Genomic DNA, 18,324 nt, shown 5'->3' with positions numbered 1-18,324 from the left:
TACTAGGCTTTTATACTTTTTAAGTAAAAAAAGAAACGTTGAGTTTTTAACTGATAAAAATCAACAATTTGTGATTTTAACAAAATAGAAAACAGCACTTCCTAAAGCTCCTGTCCCATCCTTAGATATGTGATCTGTTTTTTTTATTTTTTTAGATAATAAAGCACATCAAATGACCACCATGAGGTAGTAATTAACTTACTTTGAAGATAACTTCTAAAAAAAGTCTTAGAGCGCAAAAGAAAAATAAAACACGGATATCTTCATATAAAACACGGATATCTTCATGTAGATTTTTTTTTATCTATTAAAGATTTGCAAAGAACTACAGCATATAGTAAAAATAAATGCTATCAACAAGCAGAATAAAATATAATACAACTATTTCAAATAAAATCCACGCATATATCCACAGCGCATATATACAAAGCGTCTCTAGTTACAATACGGTTGTCTCTAATAATGGGAACTCATAAATTAAATTAAATACAGTCGGTTGACCTCTTAAGGTGAATAAGAAAATCTTCCTTAAGATAAATTATTGTTTTTCTACTAATAAATTCATAAATAACGTAAAAATATTTCGTGTGTCAAATGAAATGTTAAAGATATTAGTGGTACTAGATCAACTAGGGGAGACTGAGAGTTGTAATAATAACAAAACTCGTCAAAAAAAGACGCGCAGTCCGAAATGATTAAAATCAAGCAAAAAAATCTCAACTTAAACAAAATAAGTCAAACTTGATCATTAAATATTTTTTTGCACTAAAATACATTGTCAACGACAAAAAGATCAGTTAGTTGTTGTCTCTGCTGTCAACAGCTTCAGACTTTTTCTTCATTTGAAAACACGATCAAAAGAGGAAACCATTTACAGACATGCGCTTTAAAAGAAAATCACCAGACCTTGAAGAGAACACCAAGACAAATTTTCCAGAGCTTTTCAGCTGAAGAATATTAAATGTCGCATTAAGTAGCATATTAAGACAACGCTAAGTCAACGTTTAAAGTGCTAGAAGACCGGGATACTTTGCGAAGGCGTTTCGTTCCTGTTTGCAAGGAGTTTGAGAGATAAAATTTGTTCTGCGTCTCAGAAGCGTAAGACTACAAATAGAAAATAATTACATTTGCGATTTATATTAAAACATCAAATTCGTCGTTTACTCCTTAACATTTATTCTCAGGAAAATAAAATCACTGATAATGAACTAATTGGTGGGATCAACCATTCCCATTCCACTTTAGAACGCTATAAAGTCATTTATAAAAGGATAAAAAAAAAAAAAAATTAACATGATTATTAAAATTAATATTTTATTACTTAATTTAAACAGATATAAATAAATTCTCTTGGATTCAAAATATCAACTGACCAGTTTTTTTTTTACTCTCATAGGAAGCTCTTCGTTAAGCGTATAAAGATCTGATCGCTTGATACTTAAAATGGATCCATCTTCAAAGGAAACCTAAAAATAAACTAAAAAGACTAATTTAAAAGAAAACTAACAAATTATACATTAAAGTTTTAAATACATAATATAGATTAAGTTAGGTGAAATTGTTTTGACACGGGGTTGCTACTGTTACCTAAAATAATCAAAAATATCAAATATCAACAAGTAAATATACACCTCATTTTATTAAACGGATTTATTCAGGATACAAATGCTTATTATGAATAAAACTTACTTTGTGGACTTATAAAAAGTAACTTTGTCCCATGTTAAAAGAATTTTTTCAAAAAAGCTGATGAAAATCCTCAATAATTTCAAATAATTTTCTAAGTATTTTCAATACACCAACATAAAGAACTTCAGAAACAATATTCCAAAGTTCTTTGTCTTTACTTCTGCATCAATAATTACTTGTTTCAATGGATGTTCATCTCCGGGAGTGTCTGGTCTCTTAACCATTTTACACTTGGTTACATGAGTGTTACTGTTCAAATTGATTTGTAGCACAACAAATCTTTTTGTTGGATACATCAGCAACAAGATTTTAGCACTTTGATCATCTGACAATTCAGTTTGACAGCTCTCAGTGTTTATATTTAAGTCCATGTTTTTTTGAATCTTGCACTTGCTTCTTGTGTGCTTGATAGCAGCTTAAGAACCTTGAGAAGTTGGTGAACACCTCCAAATGTTAAAACTGGCAAGCTGTCGATAGTTTCCCTACCATCCTCAAGCAACTTTCCATCCCTGTAAATGGCTGGTTAAAGAAATATCAGCTTTAAACTACTGTTTCAAACCCTTTACATTTTTTCCTCAGCTTTTTATTTGCTCTTAATTAATTGAAGATGAATTAATACTATAATTTGAAGGCTGGTATAAAAACCAGAGCTGAATTGGAGTCATTAAGTTTAGCCATATCAAGACTCTGGATCATCTCTTCAGCAAGTAGATTACCTTCATTGCCACTTGTGGAATTTTACTCTTCACCTTCTGATGAAGACTTTTTAATAACTTTGTCTATTTCCTTCTTCTTAATGACTCTTTCTCTTTTTTAGTTAGAGCTTTGTCAAAATTTCCCATCTTACCTTATCAACCCATCTATCACTGAATCATTAAAAATTCCTTATCCTTCTGTACACATATAAGATTTAGAGCATTTGCATGAGTAAAATTAGAAGTCTCTTTAATTTAAAGCATTTGTTTATACAAATCCTTTAAATTAAAGAGGCTTCTAATTCTACTCTCCATTTTTCTTCTTTTAGTTTGACTCCATTGAAATGCTTGCTTTGTTATCTTTATTTTTATTTAATTTTTCCCATTCTCTGAAAGACTTTTCTGTTGCCCATATTGACCATAATGTAGAAACTATTCAGCAGCTACTGAGTCTTGGATCCTCCTCCTCCATGATTGTAGAGCCGCAGTGGTGGAATTACTTCATGCCAGGGTAGTCAGTCCAAGAAATTATTAAGTGGTTTGGGTACCCAAAAAGCACAGTTTATAACATTGCAAAGAGGTTTAATGATGGTGTGGACTCTGCAGATTGTAAGGGAAATACCAGGGAGAGACCAGTCAGGAATTCTGACTTCATCATCAGGCTCCAGGAAATCATCAGCAACAATCCTAGTATCTCCATCAGGAAACTAAACAAGTTAACAGAAGTGGTTCCTGACACTACAAGAAAACCCATCCACGAAGACCTCAGCTATAAGTCCTACTTTCTAAAAGTCTGGCAGATGGTGTCTGCTGAAATAAAGACAAAGAGAGTGGCTAGGTACTTCTTTCTTTTAACATCAATCGAGCATGATGCAGCTGGGTTAATCCGCTTTTTAAGCAATGAGAAAATCTTCATGATGCCAAAGTTAACAGGAGAAATGACAGATGGTTAGCTCAGGATCCTGAAGATGTACCAGTTATAGGGCAGACACTTACTTGAAGCTTCTATGTAATATGGTAAAATCTTGGATAGACAGATGTTCTGAAGGTAGACCTTATGCCTCTTAGCAAAATTCTGAACCTGCCCATGCATCAAATTTGATACAGGGTTTATTTGACAAAAATCTAACAACATTCTAGTCCAAGCACTTATGGCTTCCAAACTCACCGGATCTGAATCCATTAAACTACTATGTATGAAACACACTGGAACGAGAGACCAACAAGTCCAGCTATAAAAATGTGAACTCTCTGAAGCAAACAATTGCATTTTAAAGATGAAATTTTTTCATCAAAAAGTTCCGGATTTAAAATGCTTACTCTGTAATATTTTTACAAAGTTTTTTTTTTATTATGAAGAACCAAATAGTAAGGTTAAAAAGTTAAAAAGTTGCAAAATAAGAAGTACCTTGCATATTCATACATACATACATACATTGAAAATTAAAAAAAATTTACTTGACAATGGCATTCATAGTGATGTCCAAGAACCTCAGCTGGATATGTTACAGAATCTGATGGCCATAAAACATCTACATTCGTACCAGGTAAGAGGATACTATTTTCAGCATCAACATTCTAAATTTAGAAGCAACAATATGTAAACATATATTTAATGGGATTATGACAATTAAAATTTTACTTCTAAAGTATAAAAATTTTCTTTCGCGGTTTATGGATGTTATACAATACCTTGATGTTATACATATATAATATATGGATGTTATATATTATACATATATATATGTTATATATGTTGTATATGTTATACATATATAATATATGGATGTTAAACAATACCTTGATGTCTTCTGGTGGAAGATCAAAACAAAACGATTTATCCTGAAACACCACTTTGTAGTAAAGCACCATAGTTGTTTCAAGAACTTTACCTTTGTAATACCTTAAAGTGAACTTCTAAATTTATTTACAAGATTTTTTTAAATCTTGTAAATAAATTTAGATTTTTTAAAGATTTTTTTAAGATTTTTTTGTTTAGCAACAAATAAAACTTCACAAAAAATTTTTACCTTCCATTTTTATGCTTTGCCACAACAAAATCTCCATGAGCCACATTAGGCTTCTCCTTAGGTTCAGACACCTAGCATTTGTAAATTCAAAGTAAATTAAATAGTTCTCAAATACATAATTGCAACAACATAGTAACTATAAGACCTACATTTTGAAATTTCTGTCTGAAATGTTTAGGGCATGCTACCTCTATCAAAGTAGGCCAATTACCAAATCTTAGCGGAATGCCATTATGAAAACTACAAGTGACATGAAACGATATAGCACATTTGCGGCATTTACATTGAAGACAAGCACCCATATGATTTGATGGATTTTTGAGAGGACTGCAATACATGCAACTCTTTAAAGAAATTCCATTGAAAAATTCTTTTCAAAGTAAGTTAAACAAAGAAGAATTTATAGACTCATAATAACTATTACTTATTATAATTACCAATGATAACTATTTACTGTAATAATTGTAAATTTTTATAATAATTACTATTTATTATGTATAATTATAATAGTTTATACTTATAATAAATATAAATTATTATTACATTTATTACTTACTATAATGATAATTATAAGTTGTAACAATAATTACAAATTATTATATTAATTCTTTGAATGAAACTAAAACAAAAAAATTGGTTTTGAATAAAAATTGTGTTGTAAATTTGCAACTTTTGGTTAACTTACCAATTTTTTTCTTGCAGGATCCAAATTTGATACATTTATTGGTCCTCTAGCAGAAATATTAGCAAAAGTAACATCTGGGAAGGCTATTGCACAAACAATATGACACCATCCACCTTCTGTAGTTTGCTTTAGTGCACCCCCTCTTAAACAGCATAAACAGCAACTGATGTTGTAATTGCTTTGACTTAAACAATTGTGTTGGATAGATTCATTGCTGTTATTATTACCTTCATTTGCCAAACTCACATTTGTAGCAGAAACATTTTCATTTTTCAGAAAATAACATTTATCACAAACCCAATTTTTAGCAATGTTTTCTGGAGATACCCCATAACAAACTAAATTTGAAAAAACTTTTTCTTAATTTTGACCTTGATTTTCACCTTTTGATTTACTAAAAAACAACATTGAGACTAAATCTTTTTTTATAGAATATTTGAGATACTTTTTGTTTAAATGCTGTTAAAGCTTTTCTTATAGAATAAGAGAAATGCTTTAACAGCAAGAACATAAATATTTTAATAATCTTTGCATATTTAAAAAAATCTTCAACACTTTTTTACAGCAATAAAAAAGTAGTTGCACCCAAAATACTTTTCAAATAAAAAGTTTTAAAAATCAATCAGTATTAACCTCCAGCTGGCAGAAAACTGAACTTGCATTAAAAGTTTTTTTAAAAGCTTTTTAAAAAGTTTTAAATTGAAATTTTTATTTTTTTCTCCTTTTTTGTTGCACATATAAAAATAATATTTGAGCATCTCAGAACCTCTCATGATCATAAGGCTCTGATGACCACCATATACCTATTGTGTAAAAGCACAAATATATCACAAAGAATAATTACCAACTTACTGCTATGAACTTTGAGAGCACATTCACAACATTCAAGGAGGATTACATGCTTTGATGCTTCCTCTCCACTAAATATATAGTCATATGCAACTTCTATATTTGTTTCCTTTGAGGGATTTTTTGCATAGCATAATTCTGTTACTAATATCTTTTTTTCAGTAGTTTGATTCAAGACTGATCCCATATGAAGAAACTCAGACTAAAAACCCAATAAATTATGACTAAAAAAAGGTCAACACATAATGTGCAAATATTATATTCAAAAAAGTGATAAAATGCATTTAATAAGATTTATATTTTCAACGAAGTGATTTGATACTGAATAAATAAGACCATGTTTGATATTAAAAATCTGATGTTAGAAAAACACTCACATCATTTTGACTAAAGTAAACACAAACTGCACAACGAACAGCAGCAGAACTAATAAATCGATTGTAAACTATTTCTTTGTCAACAGCAAAAGGTTGATGACTCCATACCAGTGGGATCGAAACACCTCAAAAAAAAAAAAAAAAGAGAAAAAAAATAAAACCAATGAAGTTACAAGTGTTTTTGAAAAATTATAAGATAGGAAAAATTCTTACCTTTTTTAGTGGTTTTCAACTTGGATTTATTGGTATTTTCAAAAACATTTGAATGAGCTGATTGAAATGTTTTATTAACTCTTTGATTTAACTTTTTACTTGATGCTTTTTTAAATGTAGCTTCATGAATCTTCAAACTGAATGAAAGTGAAAAATACAAAGATAAAATTATTCCAGTGCTTTATTACAATATACCATGTAGAAATAAACATTATATTCAGTGATTAAACAACATCTCCATAGCAATGATATTTAAAATGATAATTGAAAAGCAATCTGAAAGAACGCCTCAATTCATTAGTATTGCTTTTTTAAATTTCATTTTAGTAAGTAATTATTAAAGCATATTAAAGTATTAAATATGCTAAGATAAATTTGTCTGAAGTTTTTTTGTTGTTTTTATGTTACAAAAAAAAAAGAAAAAGAAAAAAAAAAAAAAAAACCAAAAGCAAAGTCAAGTAAAAGGAAAATCTTTTGCAACAAATATAGTCAAGTAAAAGGAAAATCTTTTGCAACAAATGAGTTGCATGAGAGTATTGCACAAGTAAAAAAATTTAAAAAAACTAACCGTTTTTTAGGTATTTCTTGTAATTCTAATTGAGTATCCTCCTGTTTGTAGTCAAATCCTTCCTCACTACTTTGTGTTGAATCAGATTCTGAAGAGCATTCTTTTAAAACAAGAAAATAAGTAACTTAATATTTTGAGGTTTTTTGAGGTTCCAGCCTTTAAAACTTATGTTAGCTTTTGATTAACAACAAAATAATTGCAGAAGCAAAAATCGAATCAATAATCCCATATTGATAATTTTTGAACAACATTTTTTTTCTTTCCTGTTTCAGCAAACTTTTTTTCTTGATGTAAATTTTGAATAAATATTAAATAGTGCATAATTAGTGCAGGTCCTAACTTAAAATTCCTTACAATCAGTCTTTATAACCTCCTAGAGTTCTGCAAGCATCTTTCAACATTTTTACAGAATGTTTTTAAAAATAAAAAACAAAACTGTAAATATCTAAAAGTTCTACACATTTTGTACTCAAGTCACAAAAGCACACAAAAAATGTGTGGATTTTTATTGTACCCATTCTACGCTCTTTTAACTTTTTCATCAAAGAGAAAAATCATGTGCCTTAAAAAAGTTTGCTTCATTTTGCATAACAAAATTTGTTTCCATTTTATATTTAGTATCAAACCCAAAAACATTTGAGTTACAAGGAACTTTTTGGTGTTACAAATTGCATTATTTGATAATTAATCAGTGTTTACCAATAAAAATTTGAATTTCAAAAGTTATCTTCAAACTTGAATTTTTTAAAAACATTTTCTAAAAATTGTCTTATAAAGTTCAAAGCTTCATTAAAAATCGAAATTATATCCCAGGAAAGAATTTAGTCATAACTTCAGACTAATATTAAATTAGCTCTTGGCATATTGGGTGATATCAAGTGTCTAAGTGATACTTAGACTAATCATAAGCTTGATTTTATATATATATATATATATATATATATATATATATATATATATATATATATATATATATATATATATATATATATATATATATATATATATATATATATATATATATATACACACACACACACACATTTTACCTTTACTATCTGATGAACTTTGTATAATATTCCTAACTTTAGGTTTTTTATTACTTTTAATGCTGCTGCTGTTTGAATTTTGGTTTTGACGCTGTTGCAAGATTTCTTTCCATTGATTGGGCTAATAAGACAAAAAAAAACAAAAAACAACTGTTTAAAAGGACGGTTATTTAAGAATGACAATAACATTTTCTTGTTTAAAATTTTATGCTCATTTCTGTTTGAAAAAGAAAATGTACATTTTTGTGATTCAAAAAATTAAACTGTTAAAATTTCCTTGTGCTCTTTGCTTTTTATGTTCCCTTTGGTGAGTAGATAAAAAGGGAAGAATATTTTTAGCATTAAATAATATTTAATACTGCCTCAATGCACCTCAAAATTATTAAATGTGTTAAATGTATTTTATATGTGGGTATTTTCACCCAGTCAACATGGCCTATTAGGCAATAAGCCATATATCAGCAGTATTTTAGCAAATTAGCATACCACAAAAAAAAAATTCAAAAACAGACATTACAACAACACTGTAAAGTCAGGATTACTCAAAATTTAACAGTTGTTATGTGTCATTTCAGTTATCAACCACTCAGATGTTTAATTCATCAACTTTTCTAATGAGGGTTGATATATTATTGCAGCTTGTCAATTGTTTGCAGTGGCTTTCGACAGTCTGAACGGAATTGTATCTGCTCTTCCTACTTTGTAGCTGAGGAATTAAATTCTATTGCCAGTCCAATGGCCCTTTCAGCACTATCATAATCGACTTTGAGAGCCTGGACTGTATTAAGTTTAAACCACTTGCTGACTTCTTCTGAAAGAAAGAAACTGTCCAGTTTAAGAATGCCAAAGAATGATACTGAATGATCTTCTTTACACAATCTTCTTTTTCTGGTTTACTATTAACAGCTGGAAGCAATTTTCCATCTATATGTACAACCACAGGACCCTCAAAAAATCTGACTTAATAGCCTTAGCATTTTGCACTCTGTGCATCATTTTTGATCAGTGACTGCTGCTGATTTATATAGCCCTTGAACTGGCATCTTGACCATAAATCTGAGCAGCTTCCTATACGATAAATGCTGTTGTTCACATTTGCATGGTCTAAAGCTGCTGCCATTGCATTTGAGATGGCTTCAGCTGATTGTAGGCATTTATGACCTCTTGGCTGCAGCAGATCACTGCCACTACTATCAGATTCATACTCTGTACTGCTCAAGGATTCATCACCAGTAGATCTTTTACAGCTCTTATTCTTTTCTGCTCTCTTTTTCTCCCTGTCTCTCTGTGCTTCCAATTTCTTGTTTCTTGCTTCTTTTCTTTCCTCCTGACTTGCCAATTCTTCATTTATGCTTTCTAATATATATTTTCTACAAGATTGGTAATCAATAAAAAACTGCTTATCTACATCAATGTGTATCGAATTCATTGTATAACAGTAGGCTATGTCAAACAATTGATCTATTGATGTTGTGTATTTTGACTGAACGAGGCTTTATCAAGCAAGGAGTTTGATAATAAGATCAAAACTGATGAATTAAATGAAGTTATGGAAAAAGGATTGGTAACAACACAAAAACTACTTGAAGGTATGAGATAATGTTTTGCACCCCTTTTTACAGCATATATTTCTGTAGTGGTTGAGTAAATTGTCAAGCTTGCAAACAAGATTCCTGCTGTCTGCTATTGGTATTTGTGCCTTGTTCCAGAACTCACAGACCTTCTGTATCACTACATTTACAGCCTCTTTCTCTGAAACAGCAAGAATTTTGTGATAGTGAAAATAAACTTTTAGGACATCTTTGGCTGTTGGCAAGTTTTTCTCAAATTCTTTACTGGGTTCACCAATCAAATGTGCATAAGTTTGGGATCGTGTTACTACCATAGTTGACTAGTATAACCTACAAAAGATAGAAAGTAATGAATGCTCAATACAGTTTCTATTGTACAGAACTGAATATAGTCAAATCAATGGCATGTGAGGTTTTAGCAACTATATTGCAATATTGCTACAATTGGCTCAATTGTATTGTATGTGCATACTATACAGTATGTGTCATGTATACACAACAAAGCTAATCTACCTGAACTAAACATAGGCCTGTAACATATATGAGGTTTGTACTAACAGTACATTAGTATTTTCTACTGAAATTATAGTAATTACACTTTAACCACAAGTATATGAAAATAAACTCAGTATTCAGTCATTCCACATACCAAAAAATAGTTTAATTCGGTGAAAAATAGTTAAAATTCCAAAAATATGAATAAGAATATTTTTTATGTATTATTTTGTAAGTGCATCATATATTCTATGTGATGCTGTAAATAAGTCAATTACTGTACAACAAGCAGTGACCAACTTGCATAAATACAAACAAGAGTGAAAATGCACAGGTTCTTGATTACTCGAGTATTCACAGCAATAATGTGAACTTTGAGCTGATTGAGGCAGTCCTAAATATCTTTTAATGTCAAAAATAAACTTTTCTTTTTTAACACAAAAGGAACACAAAACTTAATGAGCACCAGCATTATGAGAACTTTAACTTTTTAGCATGAATCACTCTATGTATATAGTATGTACACTTTTATGAACAATTCAACAAAAAAACTATTTATCAAATAAAAAATACCTGATAATTCTTAATGAATACATCCATATCTATTTTAACAGAATCAAGTATACATTTGCACTGAAAAATATAATATAATAAAATATTATATATATATATATATATATATATATATATATATATATATATATATATATATATATATATATATATATATATATATATATATATATATATATAAGAACATTAATAATAACAAAAAAATTTTGTTTTTACTATATTTTTTTCTAGATTAGAACTTAGGCCAAAATTAGAACTTACATGTTGCGCTTTCTTCCCAAAGTCAATCCATCTCTCAGATGCAAAGTTTGTTGATTCTGCACAGTTAAAACCATGATTGTACCCAGCATGGTAGCCAAAAGGAAATGTAATGATAAATTCATTTTTATACTGGGTCATCTGATTTTAAGTAAGTAAAGAAGAACATTATATAAAGTTAAAATAGAAAACAAAGAATTTTTCAAAACAAAGTTTCTGTTGTAGACTTACAGTTGGTTTTCATTTTAATTTAAAAACCATTAAACCAAAAAAAACTGTCTTTAAAATTACGCAAAGGAAATTATACCTTTTTGGTTTTTTCAGTTTTTAGAAGAAAGTACCTCAACCCAAGTTTCAAAATTTAAATACAAAAATAAAAAGATAATAACAAAGATAAAAATAATAATAAAATTTATTCAATTAGAGGCTTGAAATCTATTTTTGTTACATTAGGGTATGACTAATAATTAAGAGGGAAGTTCCTAAGACACTGAATATAATACATAAATATTCCTAAATTTAAAAAGGATTCACCTTATTAAAAGGAATAGAAAACTTTCGAAGGACTTGAGGAGATATTATAGCCATTTTGTGGCGAAGAAACTCACTACAGTCTAAGGCACAGCCAGAAAAATAACCTTCAAAACAAAAAATCATAAAACTTTAAGGTAATAATTTTGAAAATAGAAATCTGCATAGCAAAAATGAAATCTAAAAAGAAAATTTGAAATAATTTTAAGTTTTATATTTGTGTGCATTAAACTAGTCTGTCAGTGTGTTTTATATTTCAAAAACTTTATATTTGTGTGCATTAAATTAGTTTTGTCAGTATGTATTATATTTCAAAAACAAAGAAAATTGAGTCACAAAGAAAATTGCATCAAATGATAAAAAATGAAGATTAAGCTACTTTTTTAACTTTCATAGTTATTCACTGAAATGTTACCAGATTTACTAAACAAGTTATCTTTTAAAAGTATCGTTCTTGAAAAAAAAAAAGACTTGTCGAGAGTGTAAAAAAAAAAGACTTGTCGTGTAAAGAACATAACAAACTTTAACTTTGTTTAAAAAATTTACAGGAAAATCTTTATTACAATTATAATTCAAAAATAATTTTATGTGAAACTTAATACACTTAGTAGAGAAAAAACTACAACAAACATTCATTAGGATTGCAAAATAGATATTCTTTCTCCTTTTCCGTCAAATTAATACATTTTTGCAAACAGTAACTTCAAACCACAAAATATTGAGCATTAAGCCTACTAATGCTTACTTTCACTTATTAACCAATAAGATTTTTATTTCTGCTTGACTTCTTTCTAACAAAATACATATTACACAAAAATTACCCAAATTACATTACATCAAATGTCAAATTAACATAAGATTGGTAATAGTAACTCATACCTTTAGCAAGAGTTTCTAACCTCTTTCCATGCTCTGGTGGTATGGCATACCTAAATAATGTTAATGATCAATTAAAAGGTGAACAAGTCAAAACTAAAAATGTTGTTGTAAAAAATGAAAAAGATACAACTGGATGGATTCCTCTTGTATATAATTGATTATCAAGAGAATAGAAATAAAATCATCAATGAATTACCATGATTTAGGTTCACCAAAATGCAAGTAGTTTATGCTGTACAAATCCATATCTTCAGTATGCCAAGGAAATGTTGTCTTCCACATCCCAAAATATAAGTATGCAGTGTTAACTCCTTTAATTTTTATTTTGCAACTTTTATTTAATATATCCAGTATTGTGCCTAGGTTATTTATATTCCAGTACTCACAGTCCTCATCGTATATTGTTCCAGGGACATCTGCACCATATATTGGAGGGTTAAATGTTAAATTTTTCCAAAATTTTCTTTCAAGATCCTCAGGATCACTCTTGGGCGTTTTATACCTTCAATAATAAAATTTTACAAGCATGAATTACAAAAAGTGGATATTCCCATTCAAATATGTAAACATATCCTTAATAAAAAATGCAGGTGTTAGCATAATCCAATGAACATCAAAAGAACAAAGATTTTCCCAAAAACCTTTTAATTAATAAAAAAAAATCTTTAAAAAGAAATTTTTTTTTAAAAGAATTTTACATATATACATGTGTGTGCATCTATATATAAATATACATACATACATACATACATACATACATACATACATACATACATACATACATACATACATACATACATACATACATACATACATACATACATACATACATACATATACATACATATATATACACACATGCACACACACATATATAATAGGTAGTTATAGCTGTAGCAAAGCAATTCTTATTTCTGTTTTGAATCAACATTAGTTATAAATTTAAAATCTTATAATAAAAAAGAGAAAAGTTTAAACTTATTAACACTAAATTCTAACTTATGTGATTCAGCGAGTTCTTTGAAATCTTTGACAGTAATTGGTTTATTTGAAATATTGAACAGCTGAAAAACTCCTAAAGAAAATAGAAAAAAAAATTATTATGTATGTATTTACATATATGCATTAGGGTAAGCCAATCACAAAAATACTTTAATATATGATCTAGATTTCAAACAGTTAAAAATTATAACTCAGCTGTATTTATAGATTCACAGCATTTTGTAGGGTGCCTCTAAACATAGTTTTTAGTGTTAAAATATGGAGAGAGAAAAGTGCTTCAGTGAAAATATGAAGTCTAAAGCCAATCTTTATAGAAGCAAAAAATCTTTCTTTAATGAAAATACCTTTTATGAAACAACTTTTTTACTAAAACACTTTATCTTCTAGAATATAAGAAATATCTTTATATTTTGGAATATAAGAAGTATGAATCTTCCTCTTGAAAACCAAATTTTAATCTATAAAACACTGCTTTTCTAAGTCAGTTGTTAGTCAGAGTTTTTATAATCAACTAATCCAAAAACTTTTCTTCTTAATAATTTAAAAACTGTAAATTATATAAATAACAATATAAGAATGCAACTTAGTAAACACTACCTATTAAGAACCAAAGAGAAGGAAAAAAAAAGAAGAGAATCAGCAGAACAAAGTTTTATGAAGATAAAATGGAAAACTGTAATCAAATCAAAACAAAGAAAAATTGATAAAAACGTTTGGTTAGATTTTTTCTAGAAGATTAAAAACCTAGCTGTCTACATGCTAAATAAGATAAGTATGCAAATTTATTAAAAACAGTTATAATTTTCAATGTTTTGTAGTTTTATTGACTAACTTATATTTTGGGATTGATATTAAATGATTATATTTCATTTTTCTGAAACTATTTTCAATGTAATAATTATGTAATTAATGCAATAAAGAAAGGCAAGAACATTGTATGTACTCCAACTAATACATAAAAATCAAATTTGGCTGTAATCCTTGGGGCAACTTTTGAAAGTTTCATGCTTTTTAAGAAATAAAAAAAATTTTCATTAATAATCTCAAGGTGATAGTAATCTTGATTATGCAAGATCTCAATGTTAAAAGATCAAGGCAAAAAAAATGCAGGTATCATTCCAATTACTGGAAACTAAGGACCTCAATATCAGTGATGCAACTGATAAAGTTATCAAGTTATATTAATATACTACATACATATGTCTACAATACTCTAAATACATTTCTACAATATACTATACACATATCTGTATAATGTACTGCATATATAATGCTACAACATATAAAATATTTGGAATTCACAAACTATTTTAAAATTTTTCCTCTGACAGAAATTTGAATTGATGAAAAATTATAGGTAATTGTTGTTGTTGTAAGTATGAAGTAATTGTCTTCTGGAATTCAAAAAATACATACTGAAAAAATTTTTATTTTTTGATTACTCTGTGCATATCATAATAAAGTTGTCTTAGAAAAAACCTTATTTTAATAAAAATTTTTATAAAATATTTATTTCATCTTAATACTTAAAAACATTTTTGTTTCATACCCACCAGTCTAGGACTTTGGCAAAATCCTAAACTACAAAGTCACTTTGCAGTCAAACTAAAGCCTTTTCTTCACTCTCAATATTTTAACATATTTTAACAAATTAAATTTTGAGATGCTTAAAGAACAACAAAAAAAAAAGCTTTTTTTAAATATAAAGCTTTTTGAAATAGTGCCATGAAAGTTTTTAATAAAAAGTTGTGGCTTGCCCTAGTATATATATTATTTATATGCATGTATGTATGTATTAGTGTGTATGTAGTAACTGTATGCACCTTGTTGCCCTGTAATAGTCTGTGTAACTGGTGTTTTTATAACAATTTCACCAATACGTTTCATGTTGTAATCTCGAGTAGCTCTCCATTCTTTAGGTGGAATAACCTTTAATCATAAAAGCTTTGATACAGGAGTTAATTTATTTGCCAAGCAAAAAATAAAAAAATGTATGTATGTATTTATGTATGTATGTATGTATGTATGTATGTATGTATGTATGTATGTATGTATGTATGTATGTATGTATGTATGTATGTATGTATGTATGTATGTATGTATGTATGTATGTATGTATGTATGTATGTATGTATGTATGCATGCATGCATACCTCTGTGTGTGTGTGTGTGTGTGTGTGTGTGTGTGTGTGTGTGTGTGTGTGTGTGTGTGTGTGTTTGTGTGTGTATTTATGTGTGTATTTATGTATGTATGTGTATTTGTGTGCGTAAAAAAAAAATGTGTGTAAATATATGTATAAATATAAAAATACCTTTGCAATGCCACCATGATGTGCACCTTTCGATTCCATATAGCTTATATATTTAGGGAAATCTTTAAACTCTTCCAAAGTGGGTTCAAACACCATAATTTTCGAATCTTCGTTCTCAAGCATGGTAAAAAATTAACTAAGAAAAATATCTTCGTCAATGACAACAATCTAGCATTTGGTTCTTTCAAATCTATTTAACTAGCTTACTAAAATATGACGTAATTGGCATGAGATGAAGTAAATATAAAAAACAGTTTGATGCCTGAAGCCAAAAACATTGTCGTTAAGAAATATTGTTTCTGGGAAAAAGTTCGTGGCGTTATTGCCGATAGACGGCGCTAATTGCAAATAACTCAGAAAACAGATCGCTTAGTGTCGCACTAAGCGCTCCTAGGAAAGGTGACAGTTCGAGCGTTACTTTGATTTAAACATCAAAATTTGTGCAATGGTTGGAAAGTTGTTTGCGTTTGAAAATGGAGAAAACAAATGAAAAATTACGCTTTATTTGCAATATCATTACGATTTGGAAAGAACGCTGCGTAGGGCTTGCAAAAAAATTTGTGCTGTGAACAGTGAAGATACTTTATCGAAATCTGTTGGGCGGATATGGTTCGCTCACTTTCGTTCCGGTAATTTTAATGTGAAAGATGACTCATGCTCTGGCCGTCTAATCAGTAATAAAGATGTTGAAATTCTTGAAAAAGTCTATTGGTATGGAGCTAGGCATTGACCACAAAACTGTTTTGAACCATTTACGCAAAGCTGGCCGCAAAAAGAAGATCGACTATATTTGTTCTTAAAATATCAAAACAAACAAACAAAAAATGAATATCATAAAGTGTATCGTTTCTATATTCAGATTGTTTTAGGATTAAATAACTTTTTGATGACAAAAACTTTCAGTTTATTTAAAAATAAAAAAGGGTTTATTAACCTCGCTAAAGCTAATTAGAAGAAGAGATCCTCGCCAGTTCCGAAGGTCCTGAAGTAATACAGGTGGAAATCTTTTGTCTTTTCCATCTAATTTTGGTTCATTGTTTGCGTTTTTTTTGCCAGTTCATTAGTTATTACCACCAATTGCGCTTCAGCATTAACCAATAGATTTTTTGTATTTGATTTGAGAGCATGAAACACTTGTAAAAATAACAAGAAGTAACACAAAATAACGGTGGATGTTAAATTTAGTTTTATTTACCGGAGAATCAAATCATCCTGGAAACAGAAGATCTCGTGAGATCCACAGAGGATCTCGGTTCAACTTAAATTTTCAGATTTTCAAGATTTCTATCCTCTATAATTGTTTTAAACTTTTAACAGAGAACTTAACACTAATTTTAGCAGTAAAAGTTTAAAGATTGACAAAATAAAGTATTGCCGTGGTGTGAACAAAGTCCATTTTGTAAGAAAGTCTTCATGTAACAAATCATAAATTTTGTATATTGTAGTTATATTTTAACATTTTTAAATAACAACTAGATATCTAGTTAAATTAACAAAATAATTTTCCCCAAATATTTATTTTACAATTTACAAAATTTATCATTTGTTACATTAGGACTTTCTTACAGCATAGGGCTTTGTTAGGTCACACCGCGGTATTTGAAATAAAAAGTTAAAAACTAGAGTAAAATTGGGTGGATGATTTGTTTTTTTGTGGTAATGTATTTTTTTTTGGCAGTATTCACTTTTTTATAAGAGAAATGCTTTAGAACACTTGTCATGTAGAAGTGGTTACTATTAGTTATTTTTAGTTTTTACAAGTTATTACTATTAGTTAGCAAAAACGTGTAAAAAGATCTGTAAAACCATTCTGAACAAAAACCTAACATTTATCATGCAACTAAGAAAAAAAATGTGTTAACTGAAGTTGAATAAGAACAATCAGTTGAATGGATTTATGTGTCATTTGACTTGGGCAATCCTAAAACGAAGAATGATTTAATTAAGGCTGCTTCAGATTTACGGAAACTTCGTAAATCTTCAGATACTCCACAGTTTAAAAATGGACTTCTAACTGAATATTGGGTAAAATCATTCGTTAAAAGAAATCCTAGAATAGTTCTTCGAACTCCTAACCAGCTAGTACAACCTAGCGAGCAGAGTCAAGAGATTTTTTGATCATTTTCACAAATTCGTAGAAAACAAGATATTTGTAGAAAGCTTACTTCATGTCTTGATTGTCCAAATGCTCTTTTTAATGTCGACAAGAATTGAACCCAAGTATGAAAAGAGTACTTTCAAAGAAAGGTGTGAAAACAGTTTGCAAAGTTTAATCAAGATCTGAAGAAAACATCGATTGCCTGCGATTGCTTTGCAGCTAATAGTTCAATGTTAAAAACCCAGGATAATGGTGATTTTCTATTCATTAAAACTGAATCTGAATGGAAAAACTAACGCTCTTTCAATGATATTCAGAGATACGACGATGAATTGAAAGATGCTACACGCCCTATTTTCATATTCTTAGAAAATCATCCAAACCACATTTATGTTCTTTTATTTGATTTGTGCGAGGATCGGAGAATTCACCTCATTTCTTTTTCTCCTA

The 18,324-nt window shown here is 28.8% G+C and overlaps 1 protein-coding gene across 2 annotated transcripts; it reads right to left on the bottom strand.

Annotated features, from left to right (window-relative positions):
- Positions 1–283: 283 nt before the first annotated feature.
- LOC149880096 (lysine-specific demethylase 4C-like) lies at positions 284–16,126 on the bottom strand. 2 transcript variants are annotated; one of them, XM_090070380.1, is made up of 20 exons: positions 15,777–16,126; positions 15,288–15,393; positions 13,462–13,537; positions 12,659–12,964; positions 12,463–12,512; positions 11,587–11,690; positions 11,056–11,193; positions 10,795–10,854; positions 8,156–8,276; positions 7,107–7,206; positions 6,539–6,675; positions 6,326–6,450; positions 5,952–6,150; positions 5,100–5,437; positions 4,564–4,758; positions 4,415–4,485; positions 4,185–4,287; positions 3,843–3,962; positions 1,374–1,466; positions 284–1,104 (listed from the first exon to the last, which is right to left on the bottom strand). In XM_090070380.1, exons 1-20 carry the CDS (start codon positions 15,897–15,899, stop codon positions 982–984), a joined length of 2,688 nt encoding a protein of 895 aa, XP_089926506.1. In that variant the 5' UTR covers positions 15,900–16,126; the 3' UTR covers positions 284–981. The 2 variants fall into 2 exon arrangements, with proteins under 2 accessions (XP_089926506.1, XP_089926507.1); XM_090070381.1 differs by having other exon boundaries at positions 15,288–15,408; positions 15,777–15,923.
- Positions 16,127–18,324: the final 2,198 nt, after the last annotated feature.

This window comes from Hydra viridissima, unplaced genomic scaffold (genome assembly GCF_058129835.1).
Source record: "Hydra viridissima isolate aposymbiotic clone 2 unplaced genomic scaffold, HvirCarnegie_v1 scaffold_13, whole genome shotgun sequence".
NCBI classification, from domain to species: domain Eukaryota; kingdom Metazoa; phylum Cnidaria; class Hydrozoa; order Anthoathecata; family Hydridae; genus Hydra; species Hydra viridissima.
This window is presented reverse-complemented; position numbering and strand designations above follow the sequence as displayed.